The sequence below is a fragment of the Dipodomys spectabilis genome, unplaced genomic scaffold (assembly GCF_019054845.1).
Source record: "Dipodomys spectabilis isolate Male_0828 unplaced genomic scaffold, ASM1905484v1 ptg000360l, whole genome shotgun sequence".
NCBI classification, from domain to species: Eukaryota; Metazoa; Chordata; class Mammalia; order Rodentia; family Heteromyidae; genus Dipodomys; species Dipodomys spectabilis.
This window is the reverse complement of record NW_024871037.1, coordinates 4,030,756-4,058,236: the sequence shown is the minus strand read 5'-3', so window position 1 is coordinate 4,058,236 and position 27,481 is coordinate 4,030,756. Positions and strand designations below refer to the sequence as shown.

The 27,481-nt window shown below is 46.2% G+C and overlaps 3 protein-coding genes across 4 annotated transcripts in view; 1 reads left to right on the top strand and 2 right to left on the bottom strand.

Moving 5' to 3' along the window:
• Positions 1-5,078, bottom strand: part of Nek11 (NIMA related kinase 11) — a 65,066-nt gene extending 59,988 nt beyond the window's left edge. Inside the window, exons 1-2 of the mRNA XM_042665917.1 lie at positions 5,031-5,078; positions 1,349-1,591 (exon numbers count right to left, since the gene is read on the bottom strand). Of these exons, the coding sequence (XP_042521851.1) occupies positions 1,349-1,518 (170 nt within the window). The 5' untranslated portion in view covers positions 1,519-1,591; positions 5,031-5,078. The remainder of the gene's footprint in view (positions 1-1,348; positions 1,592-5,030) is intronic.
• Positions 5,079-7,870: 2,792 nt separating this feature from the next.
• Aste1 (asteroid homolog 1) lies at positions 7,871-18,914 on the top strand. Its single transcript, XM_042666100.1, has 5 exons — positions 7,871-7,972; positions 10,099-11,424; positions 13,970-14,180; positions 16,448-16,634; positions 18,392-18,914. The coding sequence occupies exons 2-5, from the start codon at positions 10,117-10,119 to the stop codon at positions 18,720-18,722; spliced, it is 2,037 nt and encodes a 678-aa protein (XP_042522034.1). The 5' UTR covers positions 7,871-7,972; positions 10,099-10,116; the 3' UTR covers positions 18,723-18,914.
• Positions 18,915-22,402: 3,488 nt separating this feature from the next.
• The window catches only part of Atp2c1 (ATPase secretory pathway Ca2+ transporting 1), an 81,555-nt gene continuing 76,476 nt past the window's right edge, over positions 22,403-27,481 (bottom strand). For both annotated transcript variants that reach the window (XM_042666099.1, XM_042666098.1), the window contains exons 25-27: positions 26,241-26,336; positions 24,613-24,754; positions 22,403-24,409 (exon numbers count right to left, since the gene is read on the bottom strand). In XM_042666099.1, coding sequence (XP_042522033.1) covers positions 24,276-24,409; positions 24,613-24,754; positions 26,241-26,336 — 372 coding nt within the window. In that variant the 3' untranslated portion in view covers positions 22,403-24,275. The remainder of the gene's footprint in view (positions 24,410-24,612; positions 24,755-26,240; positions 26,337-27,481) is intronic.

The window sequence follows — 27,481 nt, the reverse complement described above, 5'->3', positions numbered from 1 at the left end:
ATCTAACAATCACTGGTGAGTTGTGTCTGGCACAGCTAAAAGAATTCACATTCTGAATATCAGCAATAAGAAATCAAATGACAGATGACAATGGCACTGCCAGTCTCAAGAATGATCACTGAAGAAGTTTTAAATCACAAACCTGCTCTCCAATTACTCTGCTTGAGAAAATGTTTTTCTCTCTTAAATACCAGAATGTAGAAGAAAAACTTTCATCTAGAGGAGAGTTTCAACTGCAATCACTGGATGGTTACTAGCTAAAGTTTTATTCATTTCTTTTTCGTTTTTTTCCCTGTGTGTGCACACATGCTGATACGAAGGCCTGGACACTGTCAGCTTTTTCGCTCAAGGCTGATGTTCCACTACTTGAACCACTGCTTCTGACTATAGATTTTGAAAATACCTTCCACAGAAAAAGCAAAGAAACTGGTTGGAGGCATGGCTCAATTGGTAGAGCACTAGCCAATGAGCAAAAACATCAGGTACCAAGTTCAAGTTCAGGTCTGGGTGGGGGGAGGCAAAGAAAATTAATGCCACATTTCTTTTAGTATACACCATTTACCTCCAATGTGAATTACTGTTTATTTCATCACATTTGTTAAAAAAAAAAAAAAAAAAAGTCTTTTCTCATTCAGGAAGTCCCAATCAAGTGAGTGGAAAAGAATCTTGTAATTGAGACTGGGATATATGCGAATGCAAATTTTATTTTCATATAATCTAGAGCATTTTGCTTTTGCTATGTGATTTGGATATTTTATTCACAGCTGAAATGCTTGTTTTTCTTTTTTGTCTGGTGTGGGGCCTGAACTCTGGGCCTGGGTGCTGTCCTTCAGCTCTTCAGCTCAAAGTGAGCGCTCTACCACTTGAGCCACAGCGCCACTTCCAGCTTTTTCTGCTTATGTGGTGCTGAGGAATCAAACCCAGGGCCTCGTGCATGCAAGGCAAGCACTCTACCCCTGAGCCACCTTCCCAGCCCAGATGAAATGCTTTAAAAAAAAAAAAAAAACTTTTAAAAGCATCTCAAGTTTTAAACGGGTGTGTAGTTCAGTTGTATAGCACTTGCCGGACACACTTGCCACCTTGGAGGTAACAAGATCCTCTCTCTGTCCCTCCCTCCCTTCCCCCCCCCACTCAAACACACCTTATTCATAAAGATCAATGAACTTTTCTATCTATGGTAGCTTTTACAGGAAGTGTGGCTCAAGTGGTAGAGCGCCTGCCTAGCCAAGTTCAAAGTCCCTGAGTTCAACTCCAGTACCACTAATAAACATTATGGCCAGTACTCGGTATCCTGATCAGCCTGTAGCTGCACATAAACTCGAGATCTGTAGGAGGCATCTTTACTTACAGTTCCTCTCCTCGTTTGGCCTTCTTGTCTGAAACCAGATAGACAGTTCCGAAGCTCCCACTGCCCAGTTTCCGTTGAAGTACATATCTTCTGGCAATCAAGGCCTGTGGATGAACGGGAACATCTGCTGATCGATTCCCACACTTAGCAGTCTCTTGGAACTTCAGCATTGCTGAAATGTTATTCACTCATGTAAATTTGTCATCCAGGTCTCCTCTGATGCTTAAATTCATCCAAGAACACCTGAAACCGGCAAAGTCCACAAGATCAGGTTTAAAAGATGCTACAAGATTCCTAACACGGGAGGGTGCTGATGGCTCAGACCTGTCTTCCCAGCTACTTAGGAGGTTGAGCTCTGAGGATCATGGCTTGAAAGCCGGCACAGGCAGGAAAGACTTATGAGAATTTTTTATCTGCCAGTCCTGGAGTTTGAACTCAGAGCCTGGGCACTGTCCCTGAGATTCTTTTACTCAAGGCTAGCATTCTACTATTTGAGCCACAGCACTACTTCCAGCTTTTTCTGTTTATATGGTACTGAGGAATGGAACTGAAGACCTCATGCATGCTAGGCAAGCACTCTACCACTGAGCCACCTTCCCAGCCCCTTATGAGACATTTATCTTCAATAAACTACCAAAAAAGTCAAAGTGGAGCTGTGGCTCCAGTGGTAGAGTGTTGGCCTTGATCAGGAAAAGCTGAATGAGAGCACAGAGCCCAGAGTTCAAGCCCCACTACTGGAGCAAAAAAAAGAAATGTAAATTAAAGTAATGGTTTGCTTTTTAATGACCTGAAGAGAAGAATCATGTAGAGATACTGAAAATTCCAAAGAAAATCTTTGCATATCCAAATTTGTTGAAACTGAGTTATAGCCATAGTTCCACAAACTTCAGGGATAAATATGCTTTTATAGTGAACATGAACAGCCTGTTTAAGACTTATACTCCCTACTAACTCTTTAAAATACTCCCATATTTAACAGGGGAACATAAATCTATACTCTTGGGTCACCTTTGTGCGTGTGTGTGCATGCATGCACGCACACACGCGTGCCATAGCCCTGACTTTTTCAACTTGGCACTCTACCACGTGAGCCACAGATCCGCTCTCAGCTTTTTGGTGATTAAAGAACATTCTCACGGACTTTCCTGCCTGGGATGGCTTCAAACCAGAATCTTCAGATCCTCAAATCTGAGTCTTCTGAGTAGCTAGGATGATAGGCATGAAGTCTGGTGATGTATCTACATTTTTTGCTTTTGTTTTGTTTTGGTGGTGGTGGTGGTGATGGTGATTATGGGGCTTGAACTCGGAGCCTGGGCCCTGTCTCTGAGATCTTCAGATCAAGGCTAGTGCTCTACCATCTGAGCCACAATGCCACTTCCAGTTTTCTGAGGGTTCATTGGAGATAAGAATCTCACAGACTTTCATGCCCTGGGCTGGCTTCGAACAGCGATCCTCAGATCTCAGCCTCCTGAATAGGATTACAGGTGTGAGCCACTGGTACCCAGCTCTGTATCTACATTTTTTTTTTTAATGTACTTTATGTCTAGTCTGGCTTATAAAGAGTAAGTTGAAAGCCAAACAAAGTAGAATGGTGGCTAGTTTTCCTCAGACTTTTAAATTAGTGTTTGCATTTATTAGAATAGAAATAAGGATACAACTTCAGAGTGAATACTTTACCATCCTGGGCAAATTCTGATCCAGTTTCTGCAGTTTTTCTTATACAATGGAGTAGAGTAATCTCCCTGGATTAGAAGTAGCATAATGCAATTCCAACCGAAAATTGCATTTTAATGTTAGCTGAATATATATGTATTAGAGGAAAATAGTAATTCGAGGAGTTAAAAAATTCATGGCCGAGTTATGAAAAGCAGAAATATGTCATATGAGGTTTACAGTAAAAACCATTTTTGCTTTGTAAAAATGTGCAAGGTCTTCTTGGAGTGATTTTGTTCTAGAAAAGATGTTTTTTTAATTGAAGACCACCTGTGCCTTGGTGTTAGACTTCCATATTCAACAATTCTAAAGCAAAGACAAAGCTATTGTTTATGTCATGTCAGCTAACCACCAAAAGCCACCACAAAAATTCCCAAAGCAGCTAGCTGCTGCTTCATGCCTATGTGGGGAGGCAGAAATCAGGAGGACTGCTGTTCCACACCAGCCTTGGCAACAACAAACCAACAAACCATGAAAACCACCAGGAAGATCACAATCTAGGGCTGGCCTAGGCAAAAAGTATGGCCCTATCTTAAAAATGGCAAGACTCAAGAGCCTCAAGCAGTACAGCATCTATCTAGAAAACTCCAGTACCAAAATCATCATCATCATCATCATCTCAAAATAGGTCAGGGATGGTATCAGACACCTATACGTAAGTACGGGGAGGAAGTGGCGCTGTGGCTCAAGCGGTAGAGCGCTCACCTTGAGCTGAAGAGCTGAGGGACAGCGCCCAGGCCCTGAGTTCAAGCCCCACGACTGACAAAAAAAAAAAAGAGTCTCGAGTAAGTACGGGGAAGTCTAAATAGGAAGATCAATATTTGACTCCCACCTGAAATAAAAACCAATAAAAGTCTGTGGGTGTGGCTCACACTGTAGAGCACCCACCTGGCCAGCACCAGCCCTAAGTTCTAACAAGTGGATGGACACAGCCAGGCCCTGAGTTAAAAGCCCAGAACCACTAAAACAATAATAATAATAATAATCAGTTAATTTTCATCAGATGCCAATGAAATAACCCACCCTCAAGAAATGCTAGTAAAATCTACCAAAAACAAAAACTGGAACACAGGCTTCTAAATGAACACTTTTTTCTTTTCTTTTTGGTGATATCAGAACCTCATACTTGCTAGGCAATTACCTGTGCTTTCCTGCTCAAGGCTAGCACTCATCACTTTGGGCCACAGATCCACTTCCGGTTTTCTGGTGGCTCACTGGAGATTTTCTGCCTGGGCTGGCTTTGACCTACGAACCTCAGAGCTCAGCCTCTTGAGTAGCTGGGATGACAGGCGTGAGCCACCAGCACCCAGCACTCTACATGTGCTTTCCCTCCTCTAATTGTAAAGGTGATATACAGAGGGGTTAGTTACATAAGGTAATAAGCACATTTCTTGTTGAACATAGTTTCCCCTTCCCTCATTTTCCTCCCACTTTCCCTCCCCCGTGACTTCCCATCCCCAAGTTGTAAAGTTCATTTCCAACATAGTGTCTTGTATTGCACTGGTATTGCAATTGCAGTCTCACCATTATGTCATTCCCCTTCCCTTCCCCAAATCAGACACAGAGTACCAAAATAAAACACAGTGACAATAGGGGATAAACCACAAGTTGAGGGTATGTGGGGGGAAACAAAAGAAATAGTGTCACACAGTACATTAAAAACAAAACCACCAAAAAAACCCAAAACCACCTCTTATTTTTGGGCTGGGAATGTGGCTTAGTGGTAGAGTGCTTGCCTAGCACGTATGAAGCCCTGGGTTAGATTCCTCAGTACCACATACACAAGAAAAGCCAGAAGTGGCCCTGTGGCTCAAGTTGAAGAATACTATAGTCTTAAGCAAAAGCAGCTTAAGGACAGCGCCCAGGCCCTGAGTTCAAGCCCCAGGACTGGAAAACAAAACAACACAAAAGCCTCTCATTTTCATATCTTGGAGTTCATTTCGGTTAGTATCATTTCATATATTCATACCTACATTGGTTTCTTCACTGTCATAAAAGTGATGCTCTCTGGGCTGACAGCCTCTTCCATTGAAGGAAGCCCTTTGGATCCTGCCATCATTTTTGTTTTGGATGGAGATTAAGGTCCTTGTTTAGCCACAGACAGGACTGGAGATGGACAGAACAGTTGTGGGAAGTCCAGAGCCCCCAGGGGTCTTGTTCATAAAAGAGAGTGTAGACCCACAGCTGTGCTGGGATGGTTGGTTGGCTCTGGGCTGAAGAGGTCTCTGGTCCCGTCTCATATACTCAGTCCTGCCACTTCCATCTTAGTCCATGTGTGAGCGGCCCCTCTCCTCAGTCTCTTCCTTGCACCAAAGAACTACTCACAAGGAACCGGGGCATGGCTCAAGTGGTGAGCACTTGCCTAGCGAGTGCAAGGCCCTGAGTTCAATCCCCTCCAAAAAAAAAAAAAAAAATCATGAATTCTCATAGAACTATCCAGGAAAGGACCCTCCCACTATCTAAGTGCCAGAGCTACCAGTTCGCTTGTAAACACCACCCTCCCCTCAAGGAGGGTTTGAATGTTAGGGGGCACACCTTCTCTATCTTTGTACCCCAGGAGTCTGGCCACAATGGCCTACAAGTGCCAAGTGTCCCTGTGGGGACAGGTAAGTATCTAGCAGTCCTGCCACGGAGGGGGAAAAGAAAAGGGAAGAAAGGAGGATGGTACCTTGGAAAGGAGGAGGAGGGAGGCGGAGAAAGAGGAGCAGGAGGAAAAGGTGGAAGAAGAAAGAAGGAAGGAAGAGCTGGGCGCCAGTGGCTCACACCTGTCATCCTAGCTACTCAGGAGCCTGAGATCTGAGGATCACAGTTCAAAGCCAGGCCGGGAGGAAAAAGTTGGTGAGACTCATCTCCACTGAACCAGCAGAAAACCCAAAGCTGTAGAGCTCAAGTGGTAGAGCCCTAGCCTTGAGCTGAAGAGCCAAGGGACAGCGCCCAGGCCCAGAGTGCAAGCCCCATGAGTGACAAAAAAGGAGGAGGAGGAGGAGGAGGAGGGAAGGAAGGAAGAAGGAAAAGCCAGTCTGTAATCCTTGCTACTCAGGAAGCAGAGAGCTGAGGATCACAGTTCTAAATCGGGCGGGGGGGGGGGGGGGGGGGGGGGGGGGGGGGGGAAGTCTGTGAAACTCCTATCTGCTCTTAAACACCAAAAAAAGCCACAAGTGGTGCTGTGGCTCAAGTGATAAACACACACACAAACAAAGCTCCAGGACCATGAGTGCCCCGGGGCCTTAAGTTCAAGCCTCAGAACCTGTGCAAAAAAAAAAAAAAAGAGGAGAGGAGAGAGGGCAGGAGTAGGAGAGGAGGGAAGGGACGGGGAGGAGCAGGAGAGGTCAGGGGAAGGGTGGAGAGTAGGAAAGCAGGAGAGGGGAGGGGAGGAGATGGGTGGAGAGGAGAGGGGAGGGGAGGACAGGAGAGGGGAGGGGAGGGGAAGGGGAGGTAAAGAGAGGGGAGGGGAAGTAAGGAGAGGGGAGGGGGAGGGGGGGAGGGGAGGGGGAGGGGAGAGGAGAAGTGAAGGGGAAGGGAGGGGAAGGAGGGGAAGGGGGAGGGAGAGGGGAGGAGGAGAGGAGGGGGCAGAGGAAGGGGAGGGGAGGGGGAGGAGAGGGGAGGGGAGGGGGAGGAGAGGGGGACGGGAGGGGGAGGAGAGGGAGAGGGGAGGGAGAGGGGAGGGGAGGGGAGGAGAGGGAGAGGGGAGGGGAGGAGAGGGAGAGGGGAGGGGAGGAGAAGGGGAGGGGAGGATAGGAGAAGGGGAGGATAGGAGAGGGGAGGGGAAGGGGAGGGGAAGGGGAGGGGAGGGGGAGGGGAGGGGAGGACAGGGGAGGGGAGGGGGGAATGGGAGGGGGAGGGGAGGGAAAGGGAGGAAAGGGGAGGGGAGGGGAGGGGAGGGCCGGGCCCCTGGCCGGAGCCAGACCAGGGAAGTGTTTGCCAGACCCCCGAAACCAAAGTAACCCAGGGGCAGCAGGTGGGGCACTGGGGAGTCCAACCTCCGGAGGGGAAGCTTCACTCTGAGGTGAAAGGAACGACTTGCCCCGCCTCTCCACCGACGGGGCGGCCTTCCCGCCGAGGCGGAGCGCGAACACACACACACACACACACCCCCGGGTCGGGGTGGGGGTGACGCGGGCGGGGACCCCCCCCACTCCGGACGGCCCAGCCCTGGGGCCTGCTCCTCCTCACCGGGCCTCCCCGAGCTGCCCGGGACCGCGGCCGCCGGCGCAGCTGCCGCTCCCGCGCTCCCGCGCTCCCCGAGCCACGCGCGCCCCGAGCCACGCGCGCCCCGAGCCACGCGCGCCCCGAGCCACGCGCGCCCCGAGCCCCGAGCCACGCGCTGGGCGCGGCTGTTTGACGCCGTCGCCGGGGAAACGGCGCGAGGCACGCCGGGAAGCCGGGGGGGGGGGGGCGCGCGCGGGTTGTTTGGCGCCGTCGCCCGGGAGACGGCGCGCAGCATGCTGGGAAGGCGGGCGAAGCCGCCAGGCCCGCGGACGTTAACGCCCCAAATGGGCGGGAGGTTGGGAAGCATGGCGGCCTTGTCGGCACGTAAGTCCTTAAGAGAGAGAGAGAGAGACGGCGACCATTTCGGAACGTCTTGCTTAAGAGATGTGGCCATCTCCATTCATTCCCGTCGCCGCGTTGACGGTCTGGGGCTTCTTCGAGCCGGGCTTCCCTGTGACGTCATACGCAAGGACTTCCGGGTTCCTCTTCCCGTCTCTCTCCCGCCCCCCCCACCCTTTCGCGCTCCTGGGACTTATTTCACGCAGCTGGCCTGTCAATCCCAGCCTAGGCTTCGAGGGACGGGCCGGTGGGACTTATTTGGCGCGCACCCGGCCTCCTCCAGGCTCGGGGCGGGCCTTTGGGCCCAGGCGGGCCGCGGATGGCTGGACGGGGCTTGGCTGGTCCTGCGGGAGGACGAAGCAGGTGGGCTCTGCGGTTCCCGCGAGCGGCGCCCGGGGTCGGTGAGGGTGGGGGGGTGGCGGGAAGGCCAGCGTGGGAGCCGTTCTGTGCACGCGGGGCTCTGTGATGGTGCTCACCCTAGACCCAAACCTTGGGTGGAGACGGCGGGGCTTCGATGCTGGGATCGGGGCCGGGGGGGGGGGGGGGGAGACGCCCCCCCAGTGTGCAATGCAGGATCCATCTTCATGGGGGGCGGGGGTGGGCAGCTCTGGGAAGGTGGCTCCCTGGTAGAGCGCCCGCCTCGCGTGCACGAGGCCCTGGGTTCGAGTCCTCAGCACCACCTCAGCAGAAAAAAGCCGGAAGCGGCGCTGCTGGGGCTCAAGTGGTAGAGTTGAGCCAAAGCAGCTCAGGCCCTGAGTTCAAGCCCCAGGACTGGCAACAATTAAAAAGGAAAAAAAAAATAATAATCAAGATGCACAAAGGCCATGGCTGAGAAAAAGAGTTGAGACAAAGACCAGAATAGCCACAGTGCCATGCTCAGCCAACGTTGGGAGCCTCTTCCTCCTCCTCCTCCTCCCTCTCCTTCTACCTCTTCCTCTTCCCCCCCTCCATCCTTTTGTCCTATGTGGGACTTGAACTCGCGTCTGGGCACTGTCCCTGAGCTCTTCTGGTCAAGGCTATATCACTCTACCAATTTGAGCCACAGCCCCACTCCCCCCCCCCCTTTATTTATTTGGGTTTTGTTTTGTTGGAGTGGTTCATTGGAGAGACAAAGTTCACAGGGACTTTTCTGACTTGCTTGGCTTCAACCCGGGGATCTTCAGATCTCAGCCTCCTGAGTAGCTAGGATGACAGGCGTGAGCCCCCAGCACCCGACAAAAGTTGGGTTTTCAGAAGCATGAAACTTCTAGCTAAGTTTTCCTGACTCCAAAACTCTGCCCTCTAATCCCCCCTTCTACCAAGAACTGAAGTTTCCAGGCTCTCATCAACAATAATAAGAAGAAACGACATGAAGAAAAACTAGAGCCCTATCATGGGTGGTACACACATCAGTAGTTTACTAAGTCCAGTGTTTTGTGGGTTATGAGGTTGATAAGGATTCCACTTTTTTTTTTTAATAGCTTAGGTCTTTGTGTTTTGACCCAACAGAACAAATACTCTTGTGTTGTGAAATGGTGACTGTTAGCTGAGTATCAAAATCTATAGAACGTCTAACTGGTGTATGAATAGTAGATTTTAACGAAGCCAGGTCTCTTTGGAATCAGGAGCAGCTTCCCTCCCTACCTAAAGATCAAAAGCTATGAAACTTCTGGTGCCTCTGGCTCATATCTGTAAACCTAACCCACTCAGGAGGCGAAGATCCTACCAATCACCATTCAAGACCAACCAGCCCAGGGAGAAAAGTTGTGAGACTCTTATCTCCAAATTAGCAGTGAACACAAGGCTAGAGACATGGCTCAAGTGGTAGAGTGCCAGCTGAGTAAGTGTAAGATCCTGAGTTTTAACCTCAGTACTGGCAAAAAAAAAAAAAATCAAATTATTGAATTTGTGTCTTACACAGAGGGAAAACAGAAAAAGAAATAAAGAGAGCTTAGCTATTATCTAAGGATCTAGATAAGAATTTTATTTAAAGAGATCTTTGTGTGTGTGTGCTGGGCTTGGGCTTGAACTCAGGGCCTGGGCACTGTTCCTGAGCTTTTGCTCAAGGCTAGCACTCTACCACTTGAGCCCCAGCAACACTTCCGGCCTTTTCTGTGTATGTGGTACTGAGGAATTGAACCCAGAGCTTCATGCATGCTAGGCAAGTACTCTACCACTAAGCCACATTCCCAGCCCTGTGCCTAACTTTTTTGTTCAAGGCTAATGCTCTACCATACGAGCCACAGCTCCACTTCCAGTCTTTTGGTGGTCAATTGGAGATACGTATCACAGACTTTTCTGCTGGGGCTGGCCTTCGAATCACGATCCTCAGATCTCAGCCTCCTGAGTAGCTAGGACTCGAGGCATGAGCCACCGGCATCTGGCCTGCAGAGAACTTTCTAAAAATCAACATTTGTGGTTGATTTACTGGTGCTGGAAGCAATGATAGGGTGCTCCAAAACCAGCACCAATTAAACAAACAAACAAACTTGTTCTGTTGCTTTGCACAGGCGATTTGGACTGCCATCATGGGCATCCGAGGACTAATGAGTTTTGTGGAAGATCACAGCAACGAGTTCTTCACCGATTTGAAACTGCGGGACACAAAACTTGTCATCGACGGCTATGCACTTTTCCACAGACTGTGCTTCAACTCGAACTTGGAGCTCCGGTATGGGGGCGATTATGATTCTTTCACAGACGTTGTACAGAAGTTCTTTGAATCACTGTTTGCTTGTCACATACGTCCATACGTGGTATTAGATGGAGGGTGTGACATTTCAGATAAAAAACTGACGACCTTAAAGGATCGACTCAGGGAGAAGATCCAGGCAGCCCATTCTCTGTCCGTGGGTGGGGGTGGCTACGTATGCCCCTTACTCATCAGGGAAGTGTTCATCCAGATATTGACCAAGCTGCAGGTAGGCTTTGTCCAGTGCTTTTCCGAAGCAGATCGGGACATCATGACCCTCGCCAATCACTGGAACTGTCCCGTGTTATCATCGGATAGCGACTTTTGCATTTTTGACCTCCACGCTGGGTTCTGCCCGTTAAGTAGCTTTCAGTGGAGAAATGTGAACGCCATCAAAGGTACCCAGAACTATTATATTCCGGCCAAGTGCTTCTCCCTGGGTGCCTTCTGCCACCACTTCCACAATATGAACAAAGCTCTCCTGCCCCTCTTCGCGGTGCTGTGTGGCAACGATTACGTGAGCCCACCTTTCGTGGACGCCTTCTTAAGTAAAGCACGTCTCCCTCTCCAAGGTCCTGGTTCGAAGGGGAGGAGACACCACCGAATTCTGGCCCTTCTGAACTGGCTGTCTCATTTTGTGGACCCGACAGAAGCACTTGATAAGATTCTACAATACGTCCCCAAGAAGGATCGCGAGAACGTTCAGGAACTGCTCTGCTCTTCCATGGAGGAATACCAGCAATCCCAGGCAAAGCTACACGACTTCTTCCAAGGCGGGGTTTACGTCTGTCCTGACGCCTTGAATCTAGGTTTACCTGAGTGGGTTCATGTGGCTTTAGCCAAAGGCCAGCTGTCTCCTTTGATCAGTGATGCTTTGGTGCTAAGACGGACTATTCTTCACACCCAGGTAGAGAACATGAAGCAACCCAGCACCCACAGAGTATCTCAGCCCATCCGGCAAACCATCTATGGCCTCCTGTTAAATACCTCAGCCGATCAAGAGAACATGGGCCAGAAGAGCAGGCTGCCTCCTCCGCCTGGAGCCATCAGCGAAGTGGAAAGACTTCATAAAAGTCTCAAAACATCACTCGTTGATCCAGTCAAACTGCCCAAGGACCACTGCGACTTGGGAAAACTGGTGGAGGTAAGTAGCTGGGAATCATAATGAAGCTTTTTGTTTTTGTTTTGTGCTGATCCTAAGACTTCAACTCAGGGTGCTGTTTCTGAGCTGCTTTTGCTTCTGAGCTGCTTTTGCTCAAGGTTAATGCTCCACCAACTTGAGCTACAGCTCCACTTCTGGCTTTTCTTTGTGATTAATTAGAGAGGTCTCACAAGACTTTTCTGGCTTTGAACCGAGATCCTCAAATCTCAGCCTCCTGAGTAACTAGGATGACAGGCTTGAGCCACTGGAGCCTGACCATAATGAAGGTTATTTTGTTGTTGTTGTTTTTGTCAGTCGTGGGGCTTGAACTCTGGGCCTGGGCGCTGTCCCTCAGCTTTTTAGCTCAATGCTAGTGCTCTACCACTTGAGCCACAGCACCAATTCCAGTTTTCTGAGTGGTTTACAAGCATGAGCCACCGGCGCCCAGCAATAATGAAATTTTTATAAGTTACTTTAAAAGTTAATGAGTGGGGTCTGGGAATGTGGCTCAGTGGTAGAGTGCTCGCCTAGCATGCATGAAGCCCTGGGTTCGATTCCTCAGTACCACATACACAGAAAGAGCCAGAAGTAGAGCTGTGGCTCAAGTGGTAGAGCGGTAACCTTGAGTGAAAGAAGCTCAGAGACAGTGCCCAGACTCTGAGTTCAAGCCCCAGGCCTGGCAAAAAAAAAAAAAAGGTTAATAAGTGAGGTTGGGCACAGGTGGCCCACACCTGTAATCCTAGCTACTCAGGAGACTGAGATCTGAGGATCAAGATTCAAAACCAACCTGGAAGTGGTGTTGTGGCTCAGGCAGTAGAGTGCTAGCCTTGAGCTGAAGAGCTCAGGGACAGCGCCAAGGCCCAGAGTTCAAGCCCCACAATGGACAAAAAAAAAAAGACAGAAACAAAACCAACCTGAACAGAAAAGTCCCTGAGGGATTCTTATCTCCAGTAAACCACTCAAAAACCAGGAAGTGGAGCAGTAGCTCTAACCGATAGAGCAAAATTTGCTCAGGGACAGTACCTAGGCCCTGAGTTCAAGCTCCACAACTGACAAAAGGAAAAAAAAATGGCCTAGTAACATTGCTACCAGCAGTATGAGAGACCTTCTTCTTGTATTTATACGCTGATACTTGATTTTTTTTTTTTTTTTTTTTTTGGTGTCAGTCATGGGGTTTGAACTCTGGGCCTATTTTCCTGCTGGGCTGGCTTTGAACCATGATCCTCAGATCTCAGCTTCCTAAGTAGCTAGGATGACAGGCGTGAGCCACCAGCGCCCAGCTTGATTATTTTTTAACCTTTAAAAAACATTGGCTGTAACCCATTTTCACTGTATTTGACGTTGGTGCCCTGCATCTTGCATATAGACTTCTCTAATTCGGGGAGGGGAAGGGAAAAAACAAAATGCTTAAATAGGGATACAGGTTGACCCATTGTAACAATGAGATGTACAAAACACTATGTTGCGAACAATCTTTACAACTTCAGTGGGGAGAGGGGGGGGGTAATTGTGAAGGTGGGAGGGAAGGGATGGTAGGGGGAAAAACCATGACTACCTCAGAGACAGTACTTAAGTACAAGTTTAAGCTCCACAACCAACCAGCCAACCAAAATAAAAGAAAAATGGCGACTACGGTAGTTGGGCAGTAATTTCATTCTAGCCATTTTGGTGGGCAATGACTGATTCCAGTACCTTTTTTGTGTGTTCAGCAGCTACTGGGATCTCCTGTTGTGTGAAGCGTCTGAAGATCTTTTTTCTGGGGGGTTTTTGCCTACCGATCAAATACTCTGTGAATAGCCTCTCCCGTTCTCTTTCCACTCTAGTACATTCAATAAACAGTTCTTAGTACAGTCTATCCAGGAGAGAAGGGAAAAGGGAGAGGTATCAATTACAGAGGTCCGTGCCGTTGTCTTCACGTGAAACCCAACTAACTCAGTGAAATGAAGCACTCTAGTTATATTGCTCCCGAAGTAGAGAAGCTTTAAGTGTCTCAGCGCTTGTAACCTGTATTTCAGGTAGGGTGAAACCGTACTGTGGCTGTTGTTTGACTTTCCTTTAGCACAAACTGGCCAATTCTGTACCTAGCTCGCTGCTTTTGGTCTGGTTACACTCCTCTGCAGTGCCAGCATTATCCCTGAAATACTCCTCTCTCCCTGTTGTCCTCTTGTAGTGCTAGGGATGGAACTCAGGGCCGTAAGCATGCCAGGCAAGTACTCTACCACTGAGCTACACCCCCAGCTCTCCTGTCTCCCTTGCATATACTTCTGAAGTAGCCACCAGAGACAATCCCCGTATAGGAGAATGTAAATACAGTAGGGAAGAGACACGAGACAGGATGTATCCCAAAAGGTGCATCAGTTATCAGTGGTACCCACAGAAGTCAGGGGCAGTAAAGGCAGAGGGTTCAACGTACAGCTTTGGTTCGCAACGTAGGCGGATTTCTTTGCAAGAAGGGCAAGTTTCACAGCCAATGTTAAATCTCCGCATGGTACGCAAGGTGAGACATTCCCGGAATTAATGCCCAGGATGCCTGGTGTGCTCTCTCCAGCTCCCCTTGCTCAGGCGGCAGAGGTTGCTGTTAGAAACCCTGCAGGTGAACCGGACCATCCTGGAGCCGATCCCCGCTGCCCTGAAGTTGCCCATTGCTGTCAGCTGCTACTGGCTGCAGCACACGGAGACCACGGCAAAGCTCCATCACCTGCAAGCGCTGCTGCTGGGAATGCTGCTGGGGCCCCTGCACACCATGGCCAGCAGCCCTGGTGGGTATCTGGGAATTGCAGGAGTGCACGTCGTTACTTACGAACTACGTGGACTCCAGAATTCAAAGAATTTCAGTTTGCCCCCCTGTGTCTGATCAGAACCTCAGGGGTGGGAGCAGCCACCCGAATTCCATCCAGTAACCTTGGGAGGATAATTCTGAACTCAGCCAGGGCCCAGGGCCTTGGAGGCAGAGTCCACCAGTGAGATCCTAATGCTGCCCCATGGTGCCTGTCTGGGCACTTGGTGCTTTTCACTTATGAAATGCAATCGTGTTTTCCAGCCACATTCTGTGCCCCGTGCCTCCTACTTCAAATGTCCAATCAAGTGTTGAGACCTTGAACACCTCAGTTTGCTTCTGGGTTTGAACTCAGGGCCTTGCACTTACTAGGTAGGTGCTGAACCCCTTGCTCCATACCCCCTTAGCCCTTTTTGCTTTCATTTGGGGGGGGGGGGTAAGGTCTTGCATCCCGCCTCCCCTCCCCCCAGGCCAACCTTATACCTCCCCAGTTGCTGGGATGGCAGACAAGTGCTACCAGGCTCAGCTTTTTTTTTTTTGAGACCGGGTCTTGATAACTTCCTGCCTGTGCTGGTTCAAACCATGATCTTCTCTCCGTCTCCATCTCCCAAGTAGCTGGGATTACAGACGTAACCCACCGCACCCAACCAGCACATCAGTTCTTTCATTTTAAAAGACTATGAATGTTATAATACATATGTTTAAAACATGTATGAAGTTGCCACACGGTAGAGCGGTACACAAGTTAAAACACGCAGAAAGCTCAGTCTCACTAGCCACATCCCAAGTGTTTAGCAGCTGCATGCAAATAAGATACCAGGTTGAGTAGTACAGGCATTGAAATTTTTTTAAAGATTTGTCCAACTTATTTTTAACTAAATGTGTAATTATCATACACTAACAGTTAAGAGGGTTTCATTATACTAATGCATACAGTGTACTTTGAGCAAATGGTATTGAACATTTCTATCACTATGTTGTTCCAGTTTATCAGTCGTGGGCCTTGAATTTGGGGCCTGTGTGCTGTTCCTGAGGTCTTTCACACGGGCTAGCATGCTGCCACTTGGAGATGGTTTTCCGGTGGTTCATTAGAGATAAGTCTCACAGATTTTCCTGCCGGAGCTGGCTTTAAACCACGATCCTCAGATCTCAGCCTCCTGAGTAGCTAGGATGACAGGTGTGAGCCACCAGCTTCCGGCTCAAGGTTTATTTTTCTTTCTTAAATTATACTTTATTATCTTTAAGTAGTTGTACAAGAGAGTCAAGGGGCTGGGAAGGTGGCTCAGTGGTAGAGTGCTTGCCTTGCATGCATGAGGCCCTGGGTTCGATTCCTCAGCACCACATAAGCAAAAAGAAAAAAGCTGGAAGTGGCACCATGGCTCAAGTGGTAGAGCGCTAGCCTTGAGCTGAAGAGCTGAGGGACAGTGCCCAGGCCCAGACTTCAGACCCCATGACTGGCCAAAAAGAAAAAGAAAAAAAGAATGAAACAGCACAGACTCCAGAACATCCCCAAAATGAAGGCTCAAAGCCATCAGAAAGATCACCAAGCTATCAGGAAAAACAGCACCCACTGCTACTTTTAAGACAGATGTGTGTGTGTGTGTGTGTGATCTCCTGTCTCTGAATAATACATACAGTGTAGAGAGATTTCTCAGTGTGCAAACCAGATTTGTACCTAAGTCCTCCGACAGGGACATATCAAGGGTCTGTTTCTTTTCTTTTAGGAAATGTGGACCCCGTACCCAGGTAGGCTCAGTGCCTTGCTGCTCACTAATTGAAAAAGGTGGGCCTCTTCCTTACTACTTTCAAGTTGGTCCAAATGCTATCTATCTTGTGTGTATCTCTGCTCAGACCAACCCACAGAACTTACAGCTGAACAGAGAGAGAGAGAGAGCGAGAGCCCCTCTGCTCATCCTCTACTACAGAAAGAAGCTGACATGCTCAACCAGCTGTTTCTTTCCAAATAGTAAAAGACAATGGTATTTACTAGGCATTGGTGTTTTGCACAGATGGATGTTAAGAGCAATCATTGTAGAGCTGTTTAAGAACACATGGTGGAGAGGTAGAAATCTGATATCAAGCGGGGTGGAAAAATAAATGAAGGGACATGCTTGGTAGAAGCATTTCAATTTATCCAACATGGCATTCAGGAAGCCAAGAGGACAAGCAACTCATTTTGAAATGAGTTGTTGTTGGTTGTGGAATTAGAAGGACAAGCGGATGCCAGTTTCTTGAGTTGTCTCTACCTAGGGAAGGAAGAGCTGCAGCCAGGCGGTGCTCAGACGCTGTATGAAGAGCTGCAAAAGGTGAAGGAGATGGCAGGCCGGCTGCATCTAGAAACCGCTCACATCTTCTGCCAGTGGCAGAGCTGCCTCCAGATGGGTCTGTATCTCAACCAGCTGCTGAACACGCCCCTCCCAGAGCCAGACCTAACTCGGTAAGCACAGCCGAAGCTCTGGTTCACCTGCACCCGCAGGAAAGTGAAAGGTTGTATCTCTGTAAAACAAAGAGTTTACTTTGCAAACATTCAACCTTGGTGTACAACTGACCTCAGGCCAGTGTTTTAAATGAAGAGCTAGAGATCAGAAAAAAAAATAATAATGCTATTTCCATACTTTCAAGGAATGTTTTCTAAGAACTGGAGGTGTGACTCAAGCAAGTGGCCCCAAGTTCAAGCCCCAGTACACACACACACACACACACATACACACAGAGCCAGGTTCAAGCCCCTGTACACACACACACACACACACACACACAGAGCCAGGCACTGGTGGCTCACACCTGTAATCCTAGCTACTCAGGAGGCTGAGATCTGAAGATTGTAGTTCCAAGCCAGCCCAGGCAGGAAGGTCTGTGAGACTCTGATCTCCAATGAACCACTAGAAAACAGGAAGTGGCACTGTGGCTTAAGTGGTAAGAGTGCTTGCCTTGAGCTGAAGAGCGCAGGGACAGCGCCTAGGCAGAGTACAAGCCCCACAACCAACCAAAAAGAAAAGAAAAAAATCATTAGGGAAAGAGGTATAGTGGAGAGGACTCTTAAGTAGGATGATCAAAAAAAAGGTCCTTGTATAGTTGTTTCCTCTCTCAACTCTAAGTCAGTCACATTTACCGGGGCTCTACTAATACTGCCTTTCTTACCACCCGGCATGTTTGCACATTCATTTCAATCTTGATTAAATGCCTACTCTTTTCCTGAGCTGTTAGGGTTTCTGTCTGGCCAGGTGAAGGGAGTGGCAGAGAGGGCCTAAGGCCACAGTGATTGCACCACGTTTAAGGTAGACAGAAACAAAGGCCATGGGGGTGTGGTGTTAGAACCAGTGATATGTACCTGTCAGTGACTCAGGAGGGACTGGAGGGAGGGAAGAAAGTGGAAAGGGATGGTTACAGAATGGCTAGAAGCTGGAGTATTTGGTCCTGTGTGTTCATCTTTCCATCCATATAGATGTTCAAGGCTAGCACCCTACCACTCGTGCCACTTCTGGCTTTTTCTGTGTATGTGGTGCTGAGGAATCAAACTCAGGGCTTCATGCATGCTAGGCAAGCACTCTACCACTAAGCCACCTTCCCAGCCCTCAACCACTTGTTCTTAAGCAGTGCTATCTCTGGGCCTCATATCTGAGCAAAACCCCAAAGCCCTCTACCAGGCAAAGTGAATTAGCTTCTGACCTATGGACTCCCTGTTCCTCCCCTTTAAAAACTGTGACCATTCTTGCCTGAATAAACCATAAACCCCTTCCCAACCAAATAGGAAAACACTAAGAGTACAAAGCGATGTCTCTATCTTGATCAACTCTGGTCATATGATTAAATGGGAGGGAGGGAAGGTGGGCCCGGAATCCAGTCTTCTTTCTATCTATCTGTGAAGTAAGCTTCAGTCCACATGAAAACCTCGCAGACAACTCTGGCAACTGTACAGTTGTCTGGTATTGCGGCAATTCCTTTTCTCAGACGTGATAAAGAGGACCACTCAAGTCCCCATGCCCCCCCCAAAAAAAGACCCCCCAGTATATCCAGCCAAGAAGTAATTGTCTTAACCAGTCAGTTCCTTCCAACAAGGGCAGATTCTCCAATAACTAGGCAATTAAGCAGAACAGTAAGCTCTGGGTGTTAACATTTGCGGAAGCCAGGTTAATCACAGTTGCACCGAACAGATGACTTACAACCACACTCCCCCTCCCTCCCGTTGTGCAGACTGTATAGTGGAAGCCTGGTGCATGGACTGTGCCAACGCCTGCAGGCATCAGCCTCCGTCGAAGGCCTCCTGAACCCGTGTCCCGAGGCCAAGCATCTTTACGAACGCCTGTTCACTGCCACAAAGTCCTGCGCCCCAGCCGAGTTATTCTTACCAAAGCGCAAATCCAGCTCCAAAAGGGACAAGCACAAGAAGAAGGGGACCAGCCGATCGAAGAACAGAGTGGGCACTACCCCACACACCAGGCTCTGGCATGACGGAAGCAATCGCTTTGAGCTATTGAGGTCTGAAACCCCAGAAGGGCACACGGAGGCCTGTGAGCTTGCATAAGACTGTGCGTCCCACGTAATGTGCAAATGTACAAATGGGATCTCAACTGAACATGGTCTCGTACCTCCCTTGAAAACAATTACCCTTGTTCTTTAGGACTAAAACTGTTAGGGGATAAAAATTACAACAGAAAATCTTGGAATTCTAAGGGTTTTGAAAAATACTACTTTTAATAAATGCAACCTGATTTAAGAAATGTCCTTTTTTGGGGGTAGGGGGGTGGGGAATAAGGGCTGGTCATGAGGCTTGAACTTGCCCTGGGCTCTGTCCCTTAGCTCTTTGCTCAAGTCTAGTGCTCTACCACTTGGAGCCATAGGCTCCCACGTCTGGGTTTCTGGTGCTTAACTGGAGATAAGAGTCTCAGATTTCCCAAACCAGGTTGGCTTTCAACCACATTCCTAAGATTGCAAACTCCTGAGTAGCTAGCATTACAGGCATGAGCCACATTTCTTAAATATGTGTGTAAAACCACATTTGTACTTCTAATGTTCTATTTCAATAAGCTTACAGTGATATTCTGTCTACTTTAAACTACAGAGCAGTGGGCACGGCTCAAGGAATAGAGTGAGCCCAAGGCCCTAGTTTAAAATTACAAGACCACATTAAAAAAAAAAAACCCTTTAAATTGCAACAACTTAGCCAGCTATATTTTCAAGGATATTAGTCTTATTTCAGTTATTTTCCACAGCAAAAAGTTATAATAATTTCAAAATTTATTTATCTATTTTTCTCAGTTGTGGAGCTTGAACTCTGCGTCTGGGCGCTGTGCTTGGGCTCCCCTTTTGCTCAAGGCTAGTGCTCTACCCCTTGAGCCACAGTGCCACTTCCGGTTTTCTGGTGGTTCATTGGAGGTAAGAGTCTATAGAGGGCTGGGAAGGTGGCTCAGTAGTAGAGCGTTTGCCTTGCATGCATGAGGCCCTGGGTTCCATTCCTCAGCACCACATAAGCAAAAAGTAAAAAGCCGGAAGTGGTGCTGTGGCTCAAGTGGTAGAGCACAGCCTTGAGCTGAAGAGCTGAGGGACAGCGCCCAGGCCCAGAGTTCAGGCCCCACGACCAGACCCCCCCCCTCCCCCCCAAAAAAGTCTATAGACTTTCCTGCCCCGGCTGGCTTTGAATTGTGATCCTCAGATCTCAGCCTCCTGAGTAGCTAGGATGACAGGTGTGAGCCACCGGTGCCCAGCTCATTTCAAAAATTTTAAATACCTTCTTCATATTCAGTAAATACAAAAGAAAAGAAAAAAACAACCCTGGGCTGTGAAAGACAGAAGGGCAGAAAGACACTAGACAGAACAAAGGAAGGTCGGCATGTATGATGCACTCCAGTTTTAGAGACATTGAACTGTAATGGCCCCAGCACCATGAACATTCTGAGCTGCCAGATCTAGAGGAGGAACCAATAAGAAGACGTGAGAACATCAGTGATAGGCAAGCAACACGGGCCCTCTTCCCCTCCCACCACCACTGAGCTATACCCCCAACACCTCATCCACTTTTTTTGGGGGGGTCGAGGGGGTTGGGCATGGGGTTTGAACCTGGGCGCCGTCCCTCAGCTCTTCAGCTCAAGGTGAGCGTTCTACCATTTGAGCCACAGCGCCACTTCCGGTTTTCTGGTGGTTCATTGGAAATAAGAGTCTGAGGGACTTTTCTTCCTGGGCTGGTTTTGAACCGTGATCCTCAGTAGCTAGGATGACAGGCATGAGCCACCTGTGCCCAACTCCACTTGATTTTTTCTTAAAGACATAGGTTTTCACTGTGAAGCCCAGGCTGGCCTCAAACTCCTCAATCCTCCTTCCTCCTCAGCCTTCTGAGTGCTGGGATTTCACACACACACACCACACACACACACACACACCACACACACACACACACACACACACACACACAGTCTTACTACAAATGCAAAAGGAGATGTTCAATCAGGGCTTTCCAGTTTGTAGCCTTAAAAATGCTTACTCTGAAAGCTCTGTAAAAAGAAAACTACAGTGTTCTTATATCTTTGCCCCATGACAGTTTGAATTTCTATTCATGCTACTTAGGCAAAACCTGTGTTGAAAGAACTTTTAGAAACATCTTACTCTGTCAAAGCTGTTTACTTATTTATTGCTTCACCTTGTAAACAAAAACCATAGGGCTTATGAAAGAAACTCATTTCTCTCCTTCAGCTTCTTTAACAAGATGTATTTGACATTAATCTCCAGAGTTTAAAAAGACTAAGGACCTTCAGAAGATGTAAGATACTACTTATTTCTTTTGGACATCTAAACATGTAGCAATGCTTACACACAGTTACATCTACATTAGTATCAGGGACTGGTCACTCAACTTTTTCCATTATTGGCAATGGCTAACTCTGACAACCCAAAGTCAAACATAAGTTGGTTAAATAAGAATCAACAGTCATATTATGAACTCAGCTCAGAAAGCTTATCAGGATGAGCTACCTGTCCAGATTCACATTTATCCATGCCATATTTTATTTTATTTTTGGGTCTGGTTGTGGGCCTGAACTCTGGGCCTGGGCGCTGTCCCTCAGCTCTTCAGCTCAAGGCTAGCGCTCTACCACTTGAGCCACAGCACCACCTCCAGCTTTTTTCTTTTTGCTTATGTGGTGTTAAGGAATCGAACCCAGGGCCTCATGCATGCAAGACAAACGCTCTACCACTGAGCCACCTCCCAGCCCTCCATGCCATATTTTAATATACCAATCAGCTACTCTTTGGCTGACAGCTCAATCTAAAAAGCCATTTTACAGATTTTCCACTGACAATTCTAAGTGAAAGGTGGGCTGCATTCATTTCTAATGCCAAGTGCGCTTTTAATTAAAAGCACCGCAAAGATCATGATGAACAGCTTTCCTGAAACAGCTTATTCACAGTTTTATCACCTGCCCTCCCTGTCTATGAGTTTCCCACATACAGGATGCCATTAACCTTTCTATTCTTGGTACACAGGGAGTACTAAACAAATGTTTAGCAAAATGATCTGTTCACTCACTGAGGAGTGGATGTGGACGTACACTGCACAGCAGTGCCAAGTGACACAGGAAGAAAGCAAGGTAAAATGAATGAAGTATTCATCCCTATGAGAAACTACGTATGGCCCATATACTACAAGAAAGAGAGTCCAACGGAAAGTAAGTTTAGGATGGTTGTGAGTCCAACGGGTGCCCTGTGCCTGGGTAAGAAAGGTAAAGACAGATATCTTATCCTGTGGATACAGACAATGCTGTCTACCCATCCCGCTGGGAGCACCTTGGGGCTGTGTGATTTCATGCAATACACATCTCCAGTGTTCTCAATGCTGCTTCTAGGTGGCCCGTTTTTACCATTGAAAAATTATCTCCCTAACTGGTGAACTGTTTCAAGTTCCTTTCTTTTCTTCTCTGATGTTTAACAGTCAGTGAAGTAATCTAATTGTGTGTGTGTGGTGCTGGGGGGGGGGGGGGGGGGGGAATCATATTAAGAAAGAACTCTAGCAAGTTCTAGGACTGGGAATTGGAGGGAGAATGAAGATTTTAGATATTAGCACACTTAAATCATCCATGCTAATTTCATTAATATACAAAAGCTGCATACTACTATATATTTGTGTGATTCTTTTTAAACCAAAAAGCTTCTGAGTCTTTAGCATCCATACCGACAATGTGAATGTTAGCAGTACTAACTGGGAAGACATTAACATACACAAAGAAGTCATTTTATTTTTAGAGTCCAAAAACCAAATGAAAAGATAGGCACATTTATTTCATTCAAAAATCATACTCTGAACCCACGCTGCAAAACAAAAATGATTGATACGCACGTAATAGGTATTTCAAGTTGGTAACAGAATAAAAAAATCATTACAAAATTTAGGTATGAGACATCAAATTGTTAAAGGTAGAGCTGATTAAACAATGGCCTCCAAGTTCCATGTAATAGAGAACAATGTACAACTGACTGCTTCGCCTGAGTGAAGGACAAAGTGCAGACATCTCAGCTTCTTATACTCAGGTTTCAGTAAAAATGACTCAAAGAATAGGTATTTTCCTGTCCATGACAGTATTTCAGTGTTACCATTTGCAATTTCTAGTTGAACAAAAGCTTAGGAATGATTTGTTCTGATGGTTCATGAGACGTAAAGCTTGCTACCTTCAAAAACAAATAATCTTGTAAGAATCGGTAACCCATTTTAGCTTTGAGAGAGAAATATTCAGCAGGAAAATGGGTTTCTAGATTCTGAGTTTCAGGCCCAAATTGGCCTCACATTCAAGTTACCCATGTTTTGCCAAGCTCTTATAAAAACTGATGGCACTACACAAAGCAAACCCATCTACTTCTCTAGCATGCCCAATGAGACACAAAGAAGATAGAAAACCAATGGGAGAAGAAAGAAGGGGCAGACTAATGTTTGGGCTACAACCTAGGCCCACAAAGCTGCCTAAAAAGATGCCCTAAGAGCAAGGCCAGTGGAGTATCTTCTGCTTGCACCCTGGTTCCTAAACCATCTGGTCAGGACTGGGACTATTTTATTCTTTTAAGTACAGTGATGTATGCTTCCTAAGAAATATGCATGGAAATGCACATGTGGAACAGTAAGAATAATGAAACTCAGCTATTCAGCTGAAGTTCTTAGGTTTATATCTAAAGGATGGCAAGATGATATTGACAACGCAGATAATTTGTATCTGACTGACAAGGAGACCTGACATGTTAATTGGTTATAAAACTGCACTCAGTCTTAAAGGGCTTTGACTCTATGACTAAGTGTTCATTACAGACCCCGTAACTCTAACTAGAATGCCACTGGAGATCCCTGCACTAATTCTCCTAGACCAAAGACTCACACCTTTAAATATAAAATAAAATAAAAAGTAACCATTTACACTTACTAAGAAAAGCAAACATTTACTTCAAACTGCAGTATATGCTTTTCAATCACAAAAAGAAAGAACAGTGATCTGACAGTGGTCATATCCTGTGCAAAAAAAAAAAACAAACTTGAAATATAAAAATGGTAGTAGCACAAGTTGTCTAAGCTGCTTGTATTCTAGAAGAAGGAAAATACAGTAGTTGAAATATGGCACTCCTGGGAATCAACTTCTAAACCAAACAGAATGCCTTTGAAATGATTAAATTTATTTGTGTATTAGTAAGAAAGCCCCACCACCATAAATAGTACAATATTTAAAAATAAAAAAAAATATTTATATCTATCTAAGATAGATAGTGTATGTGTACATTAGACCTCTTTAAGTGTAGAAGGTGGTTCAGGTTTTGCCTTTTTTTTTTTTTTTTTGTAATGAAGTACCTGCCCATATGCTTTATAAAGTTCCACTCGCTCACAATCGCCAATTTAAATCAAGGAGTATGTTATCAAAGTTGCATAATTTCATTTGGGACTGCCAGCAGGTTAAAGTCTCAAATCAAGTCTTTAACATGAATGTTCATTTTTTTTGTCAATAAACAGTTAAAAAGTTCTCAAATCTTCATTATCCTCTTGAACTTGCCCTTCTAAATGATCCTCAGACTGCAATTCCTAGTTTGCAAATTAAAAAAAAAAATGCAATATGCATCATACTTCAAGAAAAGATGACGACGATGTTGAGCTAACGTTCTTCTGGATCTTTTCTCTGCTCCTTTCGACCTTCTTTATAATTTCTGACACAATGCACACAGACGATGTGAGCCCCAGGAGAAATAACAAATCTGCAAGAGAAAACAAGCTGGGCTTTAAGTTCTTCCAAACTTGCGATCACAAAGCTTAACCGTTTCTATTCCCTCGCATTCTGCAGAGCTTGTAAAGCATGAGCTACAAATATGAAGATGAAAGCTCAAAGGTATGAAGTAACTAAGTTTACCAAAGGCATGGAGGCTAGATATTTGATATATTGAAAAGAACATTTCTTTACCCAGGATGCTTAGGCTCTCCGTCTGGAAAACCTTCTGAAGTGGGGGGAAGTAAATCACTAGCAACTGTCCCATGATGGAGCCGAGAACCGCGTAGCAAAACATCTTATTACTGCATAGTCCGATCTCAAACACTGATTTAGTCTGTTGGCAAAGCAGAGAGTTCAACTAGAAGCTGACTACAAAAATCATTTCTTCATGAAGGTACTCACTTGTGATTCTTAATAACCAGTCCTTGTTGTGTCACTGAATTCTACAATGCCAATACCATGAAAAGTCTGTTTTTGCCAGTCCCAGGGATTGCACTCAGGGCCTGGGCACAGTCCCTGAGTCGCTTTGTGCTCATGGCTAGAACTCTACCACTTAAGCCACAGCACCACTTTTGGCTTTTTCTGAGTAGTTTATTGGAGATAAGAGACTCACAAACTTTCCTGCCTGGGCTGGCTTTGAACTGCAATCCTCAGATCTCAGCCTCCTGAGTAGCTAGGATGACAGGTGTGAGCCACCAGTGCCTGGCGACATCTCTTAGTTTTAACCATTATTCTAGAATAACTCAGGTGGAGTAAGGGTAAATTTTAAGGCACCTTTTTATTACCAAGAAAAATCTTGTTTACAATCTTACTTCAGTTGCCCAAGGCAGTAAAAAATGTGATTCATGTTTTGCTACATCTTTCCTATTCATTCATTATTGGAGATAATTTAAAATTCTTCTATGTAAAATGGACCTAGTCACGTGTAACTGAAAAAGTAAAACTACTTTTCATAAAACAAAAACACAAATATTACCACCTCTCCAAAAACTATCTAAATTATTGCTCATTCCACTATACTTGAAAAGTTCTAGAATGGCTAATATATACAAATGGAAGATAAACCAGAGTATATAAAGGATGTTAAAACTGAATGAAGTCACACCTCAAATAGAACTAGGTTTCAAGAACAATATTCTCTTTGAAAAGGGACAACGAGGTTCTAGTCCATTATTTTCTATTGAAACACTTTTAAGCTGGGCACAAGTGGCTCATGCCTGTAATTCTAGTTGTTCAAGAGGCTGAGATCTGGAGGATCCTGATTCGAGGCCAGCTCAGACAGAAAAGTTCAATAAACTCTATCACCAAAACAACCAGCCAAGTATCGAGCTGGACACATGACTCAAATGATCAAGAACACCAATTTAGCAAGCACAAGGCTCTGAATTCATTCCTAGTAACCACAAGAAATGCAAAAATAAATACCCAAAACTTTGGTGTGGGCGTGACAAGAAGCTGATTTTTCATTTCCTTCTGACAATGCTTTCTTGTAAAAGGAGATAACTTCCATGTGAATGGAGCTCTGAGATTTGTCCCCTGTCCCAATGTTAGGCTGAACCTATCTCTACCTCACAGCGACAGTGAGAGCGACAAGATCAGCCTCTATCCACCTGAGATTTACTTTGACTTTGAACTGAAGCTAAAGTTTCTATATGCAAATCCCTTATTCTTTTTATTGACCAATGACACATTTCTAGAAGGCTATGCCCGGGGCTATCAATCTGTGGCTACAAAACCAAGCAAATTTAAAACCCCAGTTATCCTTGCCCACTTCCTGTTAGGGAACATTCTGCTCAATAAACAAGATCACCTAGGCATACCTGAGATCTGGAACTTAGTGCATTGAACATGTCAAAAAACACAAAACATGTGAAGGTCATTGTTGTGTCTCGAGGTGTTATCACATTGTCTCGCAGCTGTCAAGAGGACAAAAAAAAAAGCAACCAATTTACTTTTCAAGGCTGAATTAAGTAAGACAAATAGTGCATGCTTTGTAAATGTTAGTATTTTCCTTCAATTACCATGAACAAGCTGTAGTCTGAGATACAAAATGTTATTAACAGCCTACATTTGTTTACAAATCACCTATAGAAAATGAGGCCATCACGAGCTGTAATGGTGAACATCAAATGCTATTATAAATAGTAGCTATTTAAGGACCAAGCTTCCAAACATCTCAATTTTTCTTTCTTTTTTAAGTGGGAAAGCAACTGGGTGCCAGTGGCTCATGCCTGCAATCCTAGCTACTGAGGAGGCTGAGACCCAAGGATCGCGGTTCAAAGCCAGCCCAGGGAAGCAAAGTCCATGAGAAACTCTTACCCCCACTTAAGTATCAAGAATACAGAAGTGGAGATATGGTTCAAGTGGTACAGCACCAGCCTTGAGTGGAAAAAGCTAAAGGACAGTGCCTAGGCCCTGAATTCAAGCCCCAGTACCAGCACCAAAAAAATAAAATAAAATGAAATTTAAGTGAGTAAGTAAGTAAATAATAAAATGGGAAAAGCAAGGTGTTTCATAAAGTACACCGTGAAGGGAAATGGTGGGGTCGACAGGTGGTTCAAGATCTAACGTGTGGTTAAGACATTCAATGTTCTAGGATTTGAAGAGTGTAGAGTGGCCTCACAGTAATGACACTGGTGATCTTAGGGAAGGGAGGGGTCATGAACCTGACAGAGTTTTGGAGGGGGACTGTGTATGCCCAGGTTTGCCACGCCATAGTTTTAACTATACGTATGAGAGGCTGCGCCCTAAGCACATGGCCTTAAGGAGGAGTTTGTTGTGCAAAGGTCAGGCTAAGGACTCAAGGGGTTCCACTGCACAGCTATGTCCACAAATTTCCATGATTAACTTTTTACCATATCTGACCATTCTCTGTAGCTTTAAATGACTTTCCATTACAAATAATGCTATTACACCCCTAACAGACTGAAGCCAAACTCTTCAAAATGTGTTTGTCCCGTTTTTTCAGGCAAAGAGCCATCAACATTTGAGTAACATACCAAGATAACTTAAGAATCCTCATCAGAGAGAATGTATGGCAAGACAGTAGTTTATCCAGAGA